General features: G+C 52.9%; 1 protein-coding gene across 7 annotated transcripts in view; it reads left to right on the top strand.

Annotated features, from left to right (window-relative positions):
- Positions 1–16,863, top strand: part of UNC13A (unc-13 homolog A) — a 66,658-nt gene that overhangs the window by 24,546 nt on the left and 25,249 nt on the right. For all 7 annotated transcript variants that reach the window (XM_018051392.1, XM_018051391.1, XM_018051396.1 and 4 more), the window contains 15 exons: positions 4,338–4,859; positions 5,366–5,474; positions 7,197–7,243; positions 9,049–9,127; positions 9,291–9,296; positions 9,813–9,884; positions 10,156–10,375; positions 11,371–11,598; positions 12,720–12,861; positions 12,979–13,148; positions 14,134–14,249; positions 15,216–15,379; positions 15,735–15,885; positions 16,202–16,270; positions 16,584–16,673. In XM_018051392.1, coding sequence (XP_017906881.1) covers positions 4,338–4,859; positions 5,366–5,474; positions 7,197–7,243; positions 9,049–9,127; positions 9,291–9,296; positions 9,813–9,884; positions 10,156–10,375; positions 11,371–11,598; positions 12,720–12,861; positions 12,979–13,148; positions 14,134–14,249; positions 15,216–15,379; positions 15,735–15,885; positions 16,202–16,270; positions 16,584–16,673 — 2,185 coding nt within the window. The remainder of the gene's footprint in view (positions 1–4,337; positions 4,860–5,365; positions 5,475–7,196; positions 7,244–9,048; positions 9,128–9,290; positions 9,297–9,812; positions 9,885–10,155; positions 10,376–11,370; positions 11,599–12,719; positions 12,862–12,978; positions 13,149–14,133; positions 14,250–15,215; positions 15,380–15,734; positions 15,886–16,201; positions 16,271–16,583; positions 16,674–16,863) is intronic.

The following is a 16,863-nucleotide window of genomic DNA, read 5'->3' as shown; positions in this document are numbered from 1 at the left end:
CCAGGGAAGCTCAAATTTTAAATAATAAGTAAAATAGAATTTCAGTCCCTCCAGCATACTGGAAGCTTTTCAAGTGCTCAACAGCCATGCACGGATGGCTACTCTGTTGGATAGTATGGACAGGAAAGATTTCCACTGGACAACACTCTAGAGAGTTTGGGGAAAACATAAGTTGGAGAAAACCTTGATAAGCTCTCTACTCAGTACTTTTTCCTTAACTTTTATTTTCTTATTTTTGGATTTGCTTTGTATAGGCTTTCTCTAGTTTGCAGCGAGTAGGGGCTACTCTCTTATAGCTTCTCTGGCTTCTCATCGCGTTGGTCTCTTGTCGCGGAGCACAGGCTGTAGGCGCGAGGGCTTCGGTAGTCGCGGCATCCGGGCTCTAGAGCGCGGGCTCAGCAGTTGTGGCGCAAGGGCTTGGTTGCTGCACTACATGTGGAATCTTCCCAGACCAGGGATCGAACCTGTGTCTCCCGCCTTGGCAGGTGGGTTCTTATCCACTGCACCACCAGGGAAGTCCTCCCTACTCACTCTTTAGCACCATCCAGTACAATATTTTTTTTGCAGGTATTTAAACAAGTTGTATGCTAAACTTGCCTATGTTTTGCACATACCATAGAAAGTTCAGATAGTTTATAGATGACATGTGTTAGAAGGAACTTTTTCCAGAGTATTTTTGTATACAACTAGAGATTGTCATCGGAGAAGGCAATGGCGCCCCACTCCAGAACTCTTGCCTGGAAAATCCCATGGGCGGAGGAAGCTGGTGGGCTGCAGTCCACGGGGTCGCTAAGAGTCGGACACGACTGAGCGACTTCCCTTTCACTTTTCGCTTTCATGCATTGGAGAAGGAAATGGCAACCCACTCCAGTGTTCTTGCCTGGAGAATCCCAGAGATGGGGGAGCCTGGTGGGCTGCCATCTATGGGGTCACACAGAGTCAGACACGACTGAAGCGACTTAGCAGCAGCAGCAGCAGAGATGATCATAAGAAGTAAAGTAACTCAGAAAGAGAAAGACAAATATTTAAGATATGGCATCACTTATATGTGAAATCTAAAACATGACACAGATGAACTTGTCTACGCAACAGAAAGAGAATTGCAGGCATAGAGAGGAGACCTGTGGTTGCCTAAGGGGAGGGTTTGGGGAAGGGATGGGATGGGAGTTTGGCTTAGCAGAGGTAAGTTATTATATATCGAATGAACAAATAACAAGGTCCTACTGTACAGCACAGAGAACCATATTCAATATCTTCTGATAAACCATAATGAAAAAGGATATAAAAAGAACGTATATGTATAACTGAATCACTTTGCTGTCCAGCAGAAATTAACACAACTTTGTAAATCAACTGGGCTTCAAAAGAGAGAAAATAAAATCGAGCATTTAGTCCAGCCTCTTTATTTTTTAGGTCCAAGGAAATGAAATGACATACTCAAGGTAAACCACTTAGTGATGTAAGAGGGAGTAGAATTAGTCTTACCCTGGATTTACTCTAGCATCCTTCATTTAACTCCTTTGTGTGTGAGCAATCCTGAAAACAAAGAATTAGATCCCTTTCTGTTTGTATTAGTGACTTCCTTATTCCAAATATCTTCAGAAGCGTTCCTGTCTCCCTAACAGTCTCTCCTACCATTTTTGCAACCACTACCATTTGTAAAGCATCATCACTTGCATATCCAAGCTGGCTCAGACTCATGCGATTATTGGAACAAAGTTTCAACGTACGGGAAACAGCTGAAAGGAGAGTTAAGATACCATATATAAAGAAAATATGAGCTCTTTTCGTAGGTGGAAAAGTCTTCTCTTGGAGGAAAAAAGCAGAAGAGTGCCCATCTTACAGATAGGGAAACTGAGGCTCAAAGGGTAGCAGCGAGTTGCCCGGGTCTCAAAGCAGGGTGTGCACAGAGCTGGTCCCGGACTCGCTCCCATTCTGTGTGCATGGGCTTGTCTTGTCCTTCTGTAGCCCTGGGTGTGTCTGTATGTCCCAGGGAGAGTGTGTTTATTGTAAGCAATCCTGGGATGGAATGAGGGGTGGGAATGGAAAAGGGGGAGCCCTGTCCACTCTTCCCATGAACAGGTCACACAACAGAGAGCGGGTGCACAGGCAGAAACCATCCCGTGCCACCCTGGTCCTGCTGCCCAGTGTGGGCACTGCGTGTCCCCAGAGGAACAGACATCCCATCCTGCAGGTCAGGGCTTGGCTTAAGGGAGGGACACAACTGGATGCCCTGGTGGTGGGAAAGGGCAAGGTGGGCTTCCTGGAGGAAGGTGCCCCGGAGCTAGCCCTCGAAGGGTAAATGAGGAGTCTGAGGAGAAGAATTCCAGGCAGAGAAAACAGCTCAGCTAAAGGTAGACGTGGCCAGATCACACAGGGAGGTACTTGGTGGCTAACTCAATGGGATCCAGGAGAAGCGTCTGGGATCAGAATTGTGTTGGCTCCCGAATGTCAGAGCTGGGGTGGGAGGTGCCTTGGGGACCATGAGTCCCACTGTCTTGCGGCCTGGAGCGATTTACATGGTGCCTGGTGTCACAGGTGGGACCTGTGTGGGGACCCCAGTCCTAGGCATGCTCCTCACTTGGGAACCCAGAATGTGTGGGAGTGATCTTTGGGAGTATTCACCAGCAGAGGGAGCTGGGAGTCTGTTCCAGCCCTATAATACCTAAGGATTCCCCCATCCTTGCTGTCTACAAGAACAGGCCATGAAAAGCAGTCAATCACACACAAAGCTGAGCAAATAAGGATGGGGCGGGGCGGGGCAGGGGAACCCCTGTTTGATACCTAAGGCATCCCAGGAGCTGGTTGAGAAAGAGGATCCTCTTCACTGAGAGTGGAGGAAGTGTTTAAGACAAGGAACGCTGTTTATTAAGTGTCTGAATGAGTGGTTAGAAGGGGCTGAGAGGTGGCCTGTGTGTCTGCCCTCATGCAGATATTTTTCCCTGGTTATGCTGAGTGTGATCCAGGGTGCATATAAGGAGCATATAATGTGGATGGGGGTAGGTTTGACCTGACTAGAGGTTGAAGGAGACTCAACTCACCCAAAGAAGTGCTATTTCAGTGGGCACTGAAGGAATTTCCCAGGTAAAGCAGGCAAGGAAGGAGGCTCCTGGGGGAGCACAGCAAGAGCTAGGGCCCAGTTGCTTCGTTGCCTTCTGCTCTTTTTGCCACCCCGTGGACTGTAATCCGCCAGGCTCCTCTGTCCATGGTGTTTCCGGGCTAGAATACTGGAGTGGGTTGCCATTTCTTTCTATAAGGGACCTTCCTGACCCAGGGATCAAGCCTGCGCCTCTTGCATCTCCTGCATTGGCAGGCAGATTGTTTACCACTGGTCCAGAGGGGGGAGCAGTTTAGGGTGTTGGAGGGACAGTCAGGAGGTCAGTGTGGCTGGAGCAGGGGGAGAGAAGGGAGGATGGAGGCAGCTGAGGGTAGGGAAGTTGGAGGGCCTGGGCCACACAGAGGTGAAGAGCATGGCATGGGGTTTTAGAGCATCTGCCTGTGATGTGGGAGGCCTGGGTTCGATCCCTGGGTCGGGAAGATCCCCAGAAGGAAGAAATGGCAACCCACTCCAGTACTCTTGCCTGGAGAATCCCATGGACCGAGGAGCCTGGTGGGCTACAGTCCATGGGGTCACAAAGAGTCGGACACGACTGAGCGACTAACTTTACTTTTATGGTTGAGTTTGGAACAGAGGAGGTCTGGGATTGGGTTTCTGATTCCGATAAACCCCTTTGTGGCTTTCATGGAAAATGTTAATGTCCAGGAGAGAAGTGGACATTGAGGAAGACAGCGTCTAATGGAGATGGCAGAGCCTGGACTAACGTGGGGCCCAGGATGCAAGGAAGTGGACGCGTTACACATATGTCTTTGAGGTGGAGCTGAGGGGGAGTCCTGATGAATGGAGGGGGCTCAACAGGTGGAGAACCAGGCTGAGGCGGGGGTAGGGGAGGCATCAGGGGACAGGAGCAACTATGTTTGTTGCAGGAGGGCTAGGTCTCTGAGGGGGCTGTGGCAGGGACACTCATTCGGGGTCCTCAACATGTGGGTGAATGCTTTACAGCTTCCACAGTGCCTAGATAAGCGTGCAGTAGGGCACTGATTTTGTCATCAATCTGATTTTATTGCCTGCCCCCCAAGATAGTCAGTGACCTAAGAACAGGTGTTTTGTCTCTGGTTCATGGCTGTGTTTCCCTGGTGCCCAGAGGTGCTTCACCAATGCTGGGAATAAAGGGAATGACAAACCCAGGGAATGACTGGGTGAGGGAACCTGTGTGACCAGGGCTGGGACGGGCAGCAGCTCTATGCTCCAGCCCCTGAGCCCTGGCCCGACCCTGTAGCCCCACAGGCAGCAGCCGCTACGCCTCCTCAGGGGAGCTGAGCCAAGGCAGTTCACAGCTGAGCGAGGACTTCGACCCGGATGAGCAGAGCCTGCAGGGCTCTGAGCTAGAGGATGAGCGGGACCGGGACTCCTACCACTCCTGCCACAGCTCGGTCAGCTACCACAAGGACTCGCCGCGCTGGGACCAGGATGAGGACGAGCTGGATGAGGAGCTGGATGAGGACCTGGAGGACTTCCTGGAGGAGGAGGAGGAGCTCCCTGAAGACGAGGAAGAGCTGGAGGAGGAGGAGGAGGTGCCGGATGACGTCCGAGGCTATGCCATGCGAGATGAGGTGGCCGTGGCAGAGCCCAAGGACTTCAAGCGTGTCAGCCTTCCACCTGCCGCCCCCGAGAAAGAGGACCAGGCCCCAGCCATGCCCACTGAAGCCCCCGACGTAGCCAAGGTGGCCCCTGAGCCAGCCATGCCCGAGGAAGTGCCTGCATCTGAGCAGGAGCCTGAGGCCCCCAAGGCTGAGGAGAGGTAATGGGAAGGGGCTGAGGGTATCACAAGGTCACAGGGTCAGTGGCGTCATGGTAGGGTCAGTGTAGACCTGGGGAATGGGGAGGAGGGCTCTCACAGAGTCATGGGTCTAGGATGGGATAGGAGGGTCTTGGCAGTCAGAAAGGGCTCAGTGGGGTCAGAGTGGGTCAAGCAGGGTCATGAAGGCATCTTGGGGGTTGTGAGGGGCTGGAGAGCTTTCCAGGGTTGGAGAGGTCACATAAGCATCAGAAGAATCTTGGGCAGATAGGATTACAAAGTTGCAGAAGGTCCAGGAAGGTGGCAAGGGGACACGGGGGACCCGAAGGTGTCAGAGAGGTGATGGGCATGTGGGAAGTGGGGAGGGGAGCTGAGGATGGCCGGAGGCTCATGGGTGGGCCACTGTATCTCTGAAGTGCCAGGGAGGCCGTGGAGGGCCCAGCATCGCTTAGACAGTGGAGGGTGGAGAGAGTGCCGGCCCTGGAGCATCACGAAACCCCTTGCCTCAGTTTCAGGCCACGAGAAGACGAGGAAGGCCAAGAGGGTCAGGACTCCATGTCTAGAGCCAAGGCCAACTGGCTGCGCGCCTTCAACAAAGTGCGGCTGCAGCTGCAGGAGGTGAGTGGCAGCAGCAGTCTGGCCACGCCCATGCCCCACCCACACCCATGACAGGATGGCCACGCCCATGCCCCACCCACACCCGTGACAGCCTGTCCACGCCCACTTCCCCACTCCTTCCAAGCCCCAGTCTACTACTGTGGTCCCTTTCCTGGCCCTGCCCACGCTAGCCCATGCCACCCACTTCCCCCTTCCTTAGCCCCACCCACACCTGCCCTGGCTCAGCCCCACCATTCCCAGCTCAGCGCCTGCCCAATCTGACTCCTCCCTGGCCCTACCCATGCCTACCTACTCTCCGGTGCAACCTGCTGGCTCCACCAAGCCACGTCCAACCTCCCCAGGGCAGCCCTGGACTTCTAAGTGGGGAAGAAGAAGTGAAGTAGAACCTGGAGCTGAAATTAAGCTGAGAGCATGGCTACGGCCAAGTTCAGAGGCCAGGTTCATGGACAGGGATACAGGCCAGAGACAGGAATGGACATCAGGGTTAGGGCAGCAGCCAAACATTAGTGTTCAGGGTTAGACTTGGTGTTAGGGGAAGAGGCCAGTGCTTGGGGTCACACTGGGTGTCAGTGTTGGGATTAGGGAAAGGTCTGAAGTCTGGTCAGTATTGGAAAAGGAATTAGGTGAAAAATAGAATTAATGTCAGGGTCAGGATAACTGTTCTAATGGGCAGCAGGAATGAGGCCTTTATTCATTCAGCCTTCTCTGGGCTGGGGACAGAGCAGTGTTGTTATCCAGAGCGACCTCCCAAACTGGGGTGAGGCTGGCAGGAGGAGGAGATCCTAAACAGACTCCCAAAGTCTCAGACCATCAATTATCAGAGCTACAAAAGTTTCAGGTCAAATTTCTTCTCAGTTGTGCAGTAGAATTTTCTTTTACTATACATTCCCATGGCTCTAGATTCAAAGAGTAGCAAAGAATACGCTGTGAAAAGGCTACTGACTAACTTTCCCTAAGTCAACAAATTAAATGAAAAACGCAGCAGCTACCCTTGTAATGAAACTAATAATATGACAAGAAAAAATAAACATGAGTGGGACCTCTGGGTTCCATAGAAGGGGCGTAAAGCTAATCTGGCAATCAGGAAAACTCACTGAAGGAGGTGATACTTAAAGTGAAGTGATATTCAAAATACTTGAACAGTATTTCAGGAGAAAGTGCCAGACCATTCTCCCTTCCCTGCCCGCCACCACGCCACACCGCCCCCCCATCCCCGCCCCCATGATGCCACCCTTTAGCTGCATAGTGAGAGGTGTTGACTTTGGGTCTAGCTGAGACCTAAATGATAGATGGAGGCTGGTTGAGAATGAAGGTGGGAAACCATACAGACAGGTGGTGCAGCTTGGGCAAAGGCCCTGGGGCATGAGATCAGATAATCAGGTGAGATAATTAAATAATAGGATCTTATGAGCCAGCCTCTAAGAATTCCAGGACTATAGAGCATGAGCTGTTGCTTGAGATGATGCTCAATGAAGTCCTCCATTTTCACAGACAAGGGGACTAAAGTTCACTGAAGTTGGTGGAAGAGAGTATCTCCATTCTCATTTTACAGATGGATAAACTGAGGCCCAGAAAAAGTCAGTGAGCTCCCTAAGGATACACAGTGAGGACTAGGACCCAGGCTTTCTGACTCTCAGCACAAAGGGGAGATGGTTGTGGGTGTGATACCTGTGCTGACCTGGGAAAGGGCAACCGTACTGAATCTATCTATCTGTCCTGCAGGCCCGGGGAGAAGGAGAAATGTCCAAGTCCCTGTGGTTCAAAGGCGGGTGAGTAATGGATCTTGGTGGGGAGAAACAGGAAGTTTTGAATCCAGAGCCTGAGGCTGGTTCGCACCATAGCCTCAGCCCAACCAGAGCAGGGAGAGATTCCATTTAGACAGGAGACAGATTGAGCAAGAGTGAAAGAAACTCGTGACCAGCATGAGCCGAAGATAGTAACACATGAAATCCTCACAATGAACCCACGGGGGGCCCACTACCCCTATTTTACAGATGATGAAACTGAGTCCAGAGAGGTCGTGCCCAAGCCACTCATATAATTCAAGACCATTTCCCCCTAGACAAAATGTAAGGTAAAGAAGAAACCCACTTACTGCATGATACAGCTGCAACCGTGGAGTGAATTTTTTGCTTCAGTTCCGCATTTCTCAGAATTTTGCTCCCGTAGCTGGCTGTTTCATGACACTAGCTGTTCTTACATGGAACATTTTCCATGTCTAGTTTCTTAAGTTACCGATTTTCCGGGGTGCTTTTTCAGCGTTTGTGCATTCCAGCACAATGCAACCCTTAATCCCTGATACAGGGAGATTAAGTGTGGTTAGGGGATGCGAAAGATGTCTGTAAATTGCACTAATATTTTAAATGGCAGCTGGAGGGTTACTACTTTCCCTTGTACATTCTTTGAAGCTGTGACTCCCAGGTGGGCAAGTGTCCCAGGTGAGCAGCCCTGGAAGCAGGGTCTGAAAGTGGGGCTCCTGTGCGCATGATTTATGCAGGAAGCGCTCTCAAGGGTGCTTCCATCACAGGCAGGGCCAGGCCGGGGAAGCAGCCAAGCAGAGACAGAGTTCAGCCGTCCCCAAGCCTCTGTCTGATCCTTCAGGGAGTGCTGGTGCATGAAGAGCACCCCAGGGCTTGTCCGGGGTCACTGGCCACAGGCATCACTCTCATTGGCCAATGGGAACATTCAGGACAGTAACCATACCTGAACTGTCTTCGGATTAGTCTCTCAGTAAAGTGGATTTGGACAGGCCGGCGGGCATCTGCCACAGCCCTCATTCCAATTCACCAGCTACGCCAAAGCAGCAGAGAGAAAATAGCACGTATACCATTTCCTGTTTCCTCCTTCCCATGGGCTTTGAAGTCCCTTCTTCCAGGATAGACTTTAAATATGCACATATATTTCCAATTTTGAGCATAAAGTTTTCATTGATTTCTTAAATATATTTTTATTTAGATTTGCCTTAATTCGAACTTTTATTAAATGTGGGCAACTGCATCATCTCCCCATTTCTCAGACCAGGAAGTTGAAGCCCAGTGTCTTCATTTCTTAGGGCTGCCGTAACAAACTGCCACAAACGGGGCCCTTAAAGCAATAGCGTTTATCCTCTTGTGGTTCTTGGAGGCCAGAATTCCAAAACCAAAGTGTTGGCAAGGGTCATACTGACATCTGTAGGGGAGAATGCTTGCTTTTCTAGCTTCTGGTAGGTAGTTGTTGGAAGTCCCTGGTATTCCTTGGGTGGTAAATGAGTCACTCCAATCTCTGCCCCTATTATCACACCACCGTCTTCTCCTTGTGAGTCTCTCTTCTTATAAAGATACCACTTATATTGAATTAGGAGTGAATCCTACTCCAGTATGATCTTGCCTTAACTAATTACTCCTGCAATGACTCTATTTCCAAATAAGGTTCCATTCTGAGATACTGGGGGTTAGGTCTTCAATGTATCTTTTGAGGAGACATAATTCAATCCTTAATACCTGGGGAGATCAGGTATCCTTCCCAGGGCTAAGATAATGTCCGTTGAAGGAAGGGGGACTTCCCTGGGCCCTTGACGTCCCTGGATGTCTTGCAGCCCTGGCGGTGGTCTCATCATCATTGATAGCATGCCGGACATCCGCAAGAGGAAGCCAATCCCACTCGTGAGCGACCTGGTGAGCGCCTGTGCCCTCCCCTCCCCCAGCAGAGCAGCCCTGCCTCAGGCAGTGCTCAGCCTGTGCAACTGCCCATGGCAGACCTGGGGCTAGGGGTTGGCCAGGCATTCTCTGAAACTAATGTGATCTGATTTCTATTCTGCGTGCTGCCTGGACCCTTCAGGCCATGGTGAGTGATGGCGACCCAGGCCCTTGACTGTCCTCCCCAGGCCCCCGCCCCGCACTGGGGTCTTCCAGCTGGCCCCCGCCCCGCACTGGGGTCTTCCAGCTGGCCCTCAGCACATGGGTTCTGGGGAGGGAGCCTTGGCATGTCCTGCAGCTCACTGGTAGGGAGGAAAGCAGCTGACTCCCCACTTTGGTTCATGCTGTGGCTGCTGGGTTTGTTCTGAGGCTGGTGACCACGGCCTAGTTCCCGAGTCTGGTCCATGGTGGTGAGGGAGGGCTGAGTCAGAGACGTGGAGCTGCTCCTCTTCCAGGGTCTCTTCTAACCTGGAGCTTCTGTTACTTCCCAATTTTTTTTTTTTTTTTTTTGCCATTATGCTCTCACTGCTGTGACCTATTTCCTGTTTGTGGCTGTGACCTGAATCGGTGGTTGGTGGCCTCAAACCGCGGATTCTGCTTGCGGCGATAACCCCTGGGTGTCAATGGACTCTTCTGACTCCCTTGGGGACTTCCCTGTTTCCAGTCCCTTGTCCAGTCCAGAAAAGCAGGCATCACCTCCGCCTTGGCATCCAGCACTTTAAACAACGAAGAGCTGGTGTGTGGGGCTCTTTTCCCCAGGTTGGAGGGTGGACTGGGCTGGGAGCTCCTGGAGGAAAGGAAGTGGGGTGTGGCAGAGACAGGCACTCCTCACTTTACAGAATTCGACAACACAGCGCATAGTCTATGGATTCCGACAGTGTGGAGGTGGGGGAGGGACGGGGACTTTCCCATACTCAGCAAGCCGGGGTGGAAGGGGGAGAGGGAGAGGGAAGAAGCCAGTGCCCCCAGGTGAGGGCTCTATGTCACATGCCCTGCTTCCCCTGCAGAAAAATCACGTTTACAAGAAGACCCTGCAAGCCTTAATCTACCCTATCTCGTGCACGACGCCGCACAACTTCGAGGTGTGGACGGCCACCACACCCACCTATTGCTACGAGTGTGAGGGGCTGCTGTGGGGCATCGCGCGGCAGGGCATGCGCTGTACCGAGTGCGGTGTCAAGTGCCACGAGAAGTGCCAGGACCTGCTCAATGCAGACTGTCTGCAGCGTGAGTGCTGGACGCTGGCGGGAGCCCAGCGGAGGCCAAGGGGTGGGACTGTTAATGATGGGGGCGGGGCTCTGGCGAGGGGCGGGGCGGGGCGGAGCTATGCTGCTGGACCGTGTTGGGGAGTATTGGGAAGGGAGAAGTGCGGGAGGTCCTAGAGGGGTGCGGCAGGACTCAGGGAGGAGCTAAACTGTACACTCTGGAAAGGATGCGCGTGCATGCTCCGTCGTGTCCGACTCAGCGACCCCACAAACTGCAGCCCGCCAGGTTCCTCTGTCCATGAAGATTCTCCAGGCAAGAACACTGGAGTAGGCTGCCATGCCCTTCTCCACGTTTGGCAGGAGGGTTCTTTACCGCTAGCGCCACCTGGGAAGCGAATAAACTGTACAAGGGGCGGGCTTAATGGGAGGTAGAGGTTTTCCACGGAGAAAAATGGATTATGGTTAGGGTTAACTCAAAGGACAGAGAGGACTTAAGTTGGGCAGAGGAGAAAGAGAAGGGGAGGGACTGGGCGAAGGCTGGGGTCAGAGCAGGAGGGGACTCACGAGGACAGGAGGGGCTGACAGAGGGTGGGAACTTTAGAGGGAAAGGCCTGTTTCGGGGAGGATTCAGAGAGCTGGTAGGAGCTCTGATATCTCTAGTGCTTCCCAAATAGCTCAGTGGTAACAAAAAAAAAACATCCGCCTGCCGATGCAGGAGACTCGGGTTCGATCCCCGTGTCTGGAAGATCCGCTGGAGAAGGAAAATGTGGGTTGCCACCCGCTCCAGTATTCTTGCCTGGGAAATCCCATGGACAGAGGAGCCTGGCGGGCTACAGTTCACAGGGTCTGAAAGAGTCAGCCGCAACTGAGCACCCACTGCTATCTCAAGCTTGGGGTGCGGTGACTCACCTGAACCCCGCAGCAGCGGACGAGGAAGCCCTGGAGTAGGAATCAGGGCTGTCGCTTCTGGGACGGGGTGCACTGTGTAAGGTGACGCCTGTCTGCGTCCGTCCGCAGGGGCGGCGGAGAAGAGCTCCAAGCACGGGGCGGAGGACCGGACGCAGAACATCATCATGGTGCTCAAGGACCGCATGAAGATCCGGGAGCGCAACAAGCCCGAGATTTTCGAGCTCATCCAGGAGATCTTCGCGGTGACCAAGACTGCACACACGCAGCAAATGAAGGCGGTCAAGCAGAGCGTGCTGGACGGGACGTCCAAGTGGTCGGCCAAGATCAGCATCACTGGTGAGGCCGCGGAGTCGGGGAGGGGCTGCCACGGGGTCCCATCTGAGCCTCCTGCGCTCCCTCGCACGCTCCTTCCTTCCCTTTGCTACACATATCTGAGGGTTTCCGTGACTTTCTCATGGCTGGGTGTACGTGTTTGCGCCCACAGTTGGGCATATATGTCCCCAAACTCTCGGTTCGTAGACGCTAGAACCTGACCTGAAGAAGAGATGAGGGCAAGCAGTTTATCTGGGAGGTGAACCCAGGAAGCACCCAGGAATATTGGGAAGTGACACCAGGAGGGAATAAGGCCTACTAACTGGCTCTAGTAAAGAACCTGCCTGCCAATGCAGGAGGCATAAGAGAGATGCAAGTTTGATTCCTGGGTCGGGAACACCCCCTAGAGGAGGGCATGGCAACCCACTCCAGTATTCTTGCCTGGAGAATCCCATGGACAGAGGGGATGTAGGGCTACAGTCCTGGAGGGCTACAGTCCATAGGGTCGCAGAGTCAGACACGACAAGCGATTTAGCATGCGCGCAGGGTGCCACCTAGCAAGCGATGTTGTGGACACCTGCAACCACTAGGGGACAGTATTGAGCTCCCAGACCTGAGAGGTCCTTCCTCACCCTCCTTGGGATTTCCCTGGAAACAGATGACAAGATGAGGATTTCAGGGCAGATGGGTATCCGCGATGTTGTCCCAGAAAGTCCCAGTGGGAGATGGAGACTTGGATGGAGTGGGAGATGCCAGCAGGAAGGATTTAAACAAGTAGTTAAGCAGGGCTTCCAGACCCTCCCTGAATTTGGGAGCAGCGAGGTAAGAAGCTCAGAGGAGGGTGCCAGTCAGGTCATACTGTGGGCAAGTGGCGGCTCAGTTCTTCTGGGGACCTTATGGGGGCAGTGTAGAGCATACGCCTGAGAGTGACCCGCCCCAGGGGTGACCCTGGGGCACCTTCACCTTCTTCACTGGGTGAGGTGTCCCCGCGTTGCATGCGCAGTGGGTATGCTTACGGCTCCTGTGGCCAGGGCAAAGCCCTCCGTCCTCGGCACAGGGGTTCCCTGTGGGGCCTGCGGGAGTGACTGTTCTTGGCCTGCCTACTCCTGGAGCCCACATGTGTATTTGTTTTGTGTGTCTTCCAGTGGTCTGTGCCCAGGGCTTGCAGGCAAAGGACAAGACGGGATCCAGTGACCCCTATGTCACCGTCCAGGTTGGGAAGACCAAGAAACGGACAAAAACCATCTATGGAAACTTGAACCCCGTGTGGGAGGAGAACTTTCACTTGTAAGTGTCTGGCTGCGGCCCCCTATACGGAGCTTCTTGAGGGGGCAGCTGAAGGCGGAGGGGGTGGAGGGGGGCGGCTTCAGGAGCCCTGCCCCGACCTCCTCCTCCCCTCTGCAGTGAATGCCACAACTCCTCAGACCGAATCAAGGTGCGCGTCTGGGATGAGGACGACGATATCAAATCTCGCGTGAAGCAGCGGTTCAAGAGGGAATCCGATGACTTCCTGGGTCAGACGATCATCGAGGTGCGGACCCTCAGTGGCGAGATGGACGTGTGGTACAACCTGGGTGAGCAAGGGTGGGGTTCGGGGGGGGCAGGGAGGGGGAGTCCCAGCCGAAGTGGGGAGCCCGGCTGGAGGGAAGAGAGTGGGTGCAAATGAGTTAGTCTAGGAGCCCAGTCTAATGCAGGAGGCAGGGTCTGTGGGGCCCCATCTGATGAGGAAGGCAGAGGCTGTGAGCCCAGTCTGACGGGAACAGGAAGCCCCCAGGCTGAGAGGGTGAGCAGAACCTAGGCATCTCTTAGTTCAGTTTGGGAGAGTGAGGGAGGGACAGAATCTCCGTATCCCATTCTGATGCAGGAGGCAGAAAGAAGATCAGAGGGTCCTGCTAGGAGAGAGGCACAGAGCCAGGCATCTAAGCTAAGAAGGGGAACTGAACTTTGAGAATCCAGCCTGAGGGAAGAGGGAAGAGGTAGATTTGGGGATTCCTAATCTGAGAGCTGGGGCCATAGACCCAAGAACTCTAAGAAGATGAGTAGGACCTGTGAGCCCACACCAAGGGCAGAGGAAGAACCCTGGTCTGAGAGGGGTGAGCAGAGTCTTGGACCTCTTAGTTTGGTCAGAGGAAATCTAGATCTCCCATTCTGATGGGGGAGGCAGGAAGCAAGACCTGAGGATCCTAGTCTGAGGACAGAGGCACAGATCTAGGAATCCTGTCTAAGAGAATCAATCAAGTAGATGCTGGGGAGCTTGATCTGATGAGGAAGACAGAGTCTGAGAACTCAGCCTCGGGAAGAAGCAAGGCTCTGAGTATAAAGAAGGAGATGCAAACCAAGGCATTTAATCTGGGAGAGGGATCTGGGATCCTAGTTAGAAGGCAGACACAGGGCTTAAGAATTCTAGTCTAATGGGAGAGACACAAGTCTAGGGAGCCAATCTAAGGAGAAACTCCTAGGCCTTGTCAAGGAGTCTGGGAGGCCTGCAGTCATGACACGTGAAAGTAGCCGGGGGCTATACGGGAAAGTTCTGACACGGCCATCATCTCTGCTCTGCAGACAAGCGGACTGACAAATCTGCTGTGTCGGGGGCCATCCGGCTGCACATCAGTGTGGAGATCAAAGGCGAAGAGAAGGTGGCTCCGTACCACGTCCAGTACACCTGTTTGCACGAGGTGAGGCCCGCTGCTCCACCTTGCCTTTGAAGTCCAGCTTCATCCCCCACGTTCCCTCCGCTCACCACTCCTACCTGCCCCAGCTTCTTCTTCCTCTTTCTGACCATACCATCCACACTCCTCTGGGCCTCTGAGACCGTCCCCCATGCCATTCTTTCTGCTCCGAAAACTCCTCCCCATCAATCAAGTTCCATCTGCAGGGCCCCCTCCTCTGGGAAGGGGAATGGACTCCCACCAGCAAACTCCAGGTCTTCCATCTGTCTCAGCCCTGAACACTCACAGTTAGGTTCTTTGTGCCAACGTTTGTCTCTTCTAACTGCCTGGGGGTTCCTGGAGAGAACTCAGTTTGTTGGTTGAATGGATGAAGGAGTGGATAAAAAGTGTGTGAAAAGACGAAAGGATGGGTGGATGGATGTGTGTTGTATTGTTGGAAGTACAGATGAGTTGAATTGGTGAATCGGAGATAGTTGGAGAGATAGGTGGGTGAGTAGATGGACGGACAGATGGATAATGGATGGAAAGATGGATGGATGAATAACTTGATGGGTGGATAGGTGGGTGATGGGCCGAAGGATGAATTATTGGATGGACAGTGAAGTTGTGGGTAAATGTATGGGATGGATGGATGTGTGGTTGAATTTTTGAAAGAGTGGATAAGTGAACAGGTAGGTTTGGGGGCAGTTGTATTGATGGGTAAATGAATAGATGGATAGGTGGGTAGATGGGTGGATGGACAGACGTACAGATGGATGGGTGTGTAGTTGAACTGTTGGAAGGATGGATGAGGGATAACTGAAATTTGGGGTAGTTGGATGGATGGATGGATGGGTGGTGGATGGACCAAAGAGATGAATGAATTAGTGAGTAAACAGATCAGTGAATGAGGTAAGCTGCCCTCTACCTGGGATCTCTGGCCCTTTGTGTCCCCTTATACTCTCGATGACACCTTCTCCCTTGTGGTGGCAGAACCTGTTCCACTTCGTGACAGACGTGCAGAACAATGGGGTCGTGAAGATCCCAGATGCCAAGGGTGATGACGCCTGGAAAGTTTACTATGATGAGACAGCGCAGGAGATTGTAGACGAATTTGCCATGCGCTACGGCGTCGAGTCCATCTACCAAGCCATGACGTAAGGCTGCAGGCTGGGGTGGACGTGAGGTGCAGGAAACGGGGAGGGAGGGGTGGTTGCCAAGAGGACACTGGCAGATCTGGGGTGGAAGGGGCTCTTGGGAGGGGAATCCAGAGAGAAGATGAGTGTGGTCGGGGTTCTGTAATTTTCCTGGAGGCTAGGGAAGTGTCATTGGTGGGAACCTGAGTAACAAGGATGAGAGCTGGAGATGGAGACAGAGATAGGGCAATTCAGAGAACTCAGAGGGCAGAATCGAGCAGAGGGTAAGGGTATGGTTTGACGGGTTGGGGGGCTGTCTTAGAGGCATTCTGGGGTCTGGACACCAGACCCACTGCTTCCCATTCCCTCCTACCAGCCACTTTGCCTGCCTCTCTTCCAAGTACATGTGTCCTGGGGTGCCTGCCGTCATGAGCACCCTGCTTGCCAACATCAACGCCTATTATGCTCACACCACCGCCTCCACCAACGTGTCTGCCTCCGACCGCTTCGCCGCCTCCAACTTTGGGGTCAGTTCCAGGAGCAGAGGCCTAGAGATAAGGGAGCGCTTGACCCTGTGCTGGTCAGACCTCATGTGACTCCCAGATCCCCAGTCTGGACCTCACTTGCTGTGTGACTTTGCACCATTCAGTTCCCCTCTCTGAGCCTAATTTTGCCCCTGTGTTGAATGGAAATGGATGTTATGAGGGGTCAGTTCAACAGTGGATGGGGTGTGCGTAGTGTTTACCAACCTCTTAGCCAGTATGTCAGCCAACTTTGGCCGGTGCGCTTGATCCCCAAGTCCCTGCTTTCGCCCAACCTCCTCCTCCACCTCTACCTCCTCAGAAAGAGCGCTTTGTGAAGCTCCTGGACCAGCTGCATAACTCCCTGCGGATTGACCTCTCCATGTATCGGGTGAGAAGTGCACGTATGATAGTTCACTCAGCACATGCATGTGTGTGCCTGAAGGGGACTGCTACCAGCAAGCATGTATATCGGAGAACCCGTCTTAACATGTGGAATGTGTTCCTCCAACACACTTGCACATATGTGGGCAGCACCTCCTCAGCACATTTAGTACATCCAAGAAGATACCCCCAGATACTTCAAGATGTTCTCAATTGCCTCTAACACACCTCTTGAAACTTGGAGGCTCTTGTGTCTCCCCTAAAACACAATCTCCCATCAACCCCTAGCCTTCTTCCATAACCCCACCTCCCTCCCATAGAATAACTTCCCAGCCAGCAGCCCAGAGAGACTCCAGGACCTCAAATCCACTGTGGACCTTCTCACCAGCATCACCTTCTTTCGGATGAAGGTAGGTAAGGGGACCTAGTTCCATTAGCTCTCTGAGAAGGATACTCCAGGACTCTTAGGTCCTAAATAAGTAACATTTTGTCTGGAAAGCAGGGCCCTTTCTCAGTGACCCTGTGCTTTCATATTCCTACATCATTTCCTTAAACACAGATCCACCTGTAGCAACTTTCTGGGTACCTCCTGTCCCCAGT

This window comes from Capra hircus, chromosome 7, assembly GCF_001704415.2.
Source record: "Capra hircus breed San Clemente chromosome 7, ASM170441v1, whole genome shotgun sequence".
NCBI classification, from domain to species: Eukaryota; Metazoa; Chordata; class Mammalia; order Artiodactyla; family Bovidae; genus Capra; species Capra hircus.
Note: the sequence above shows the minus strand (reverse complement) of the source record. Positions and strands in the feature narration are given on the sequence as shown.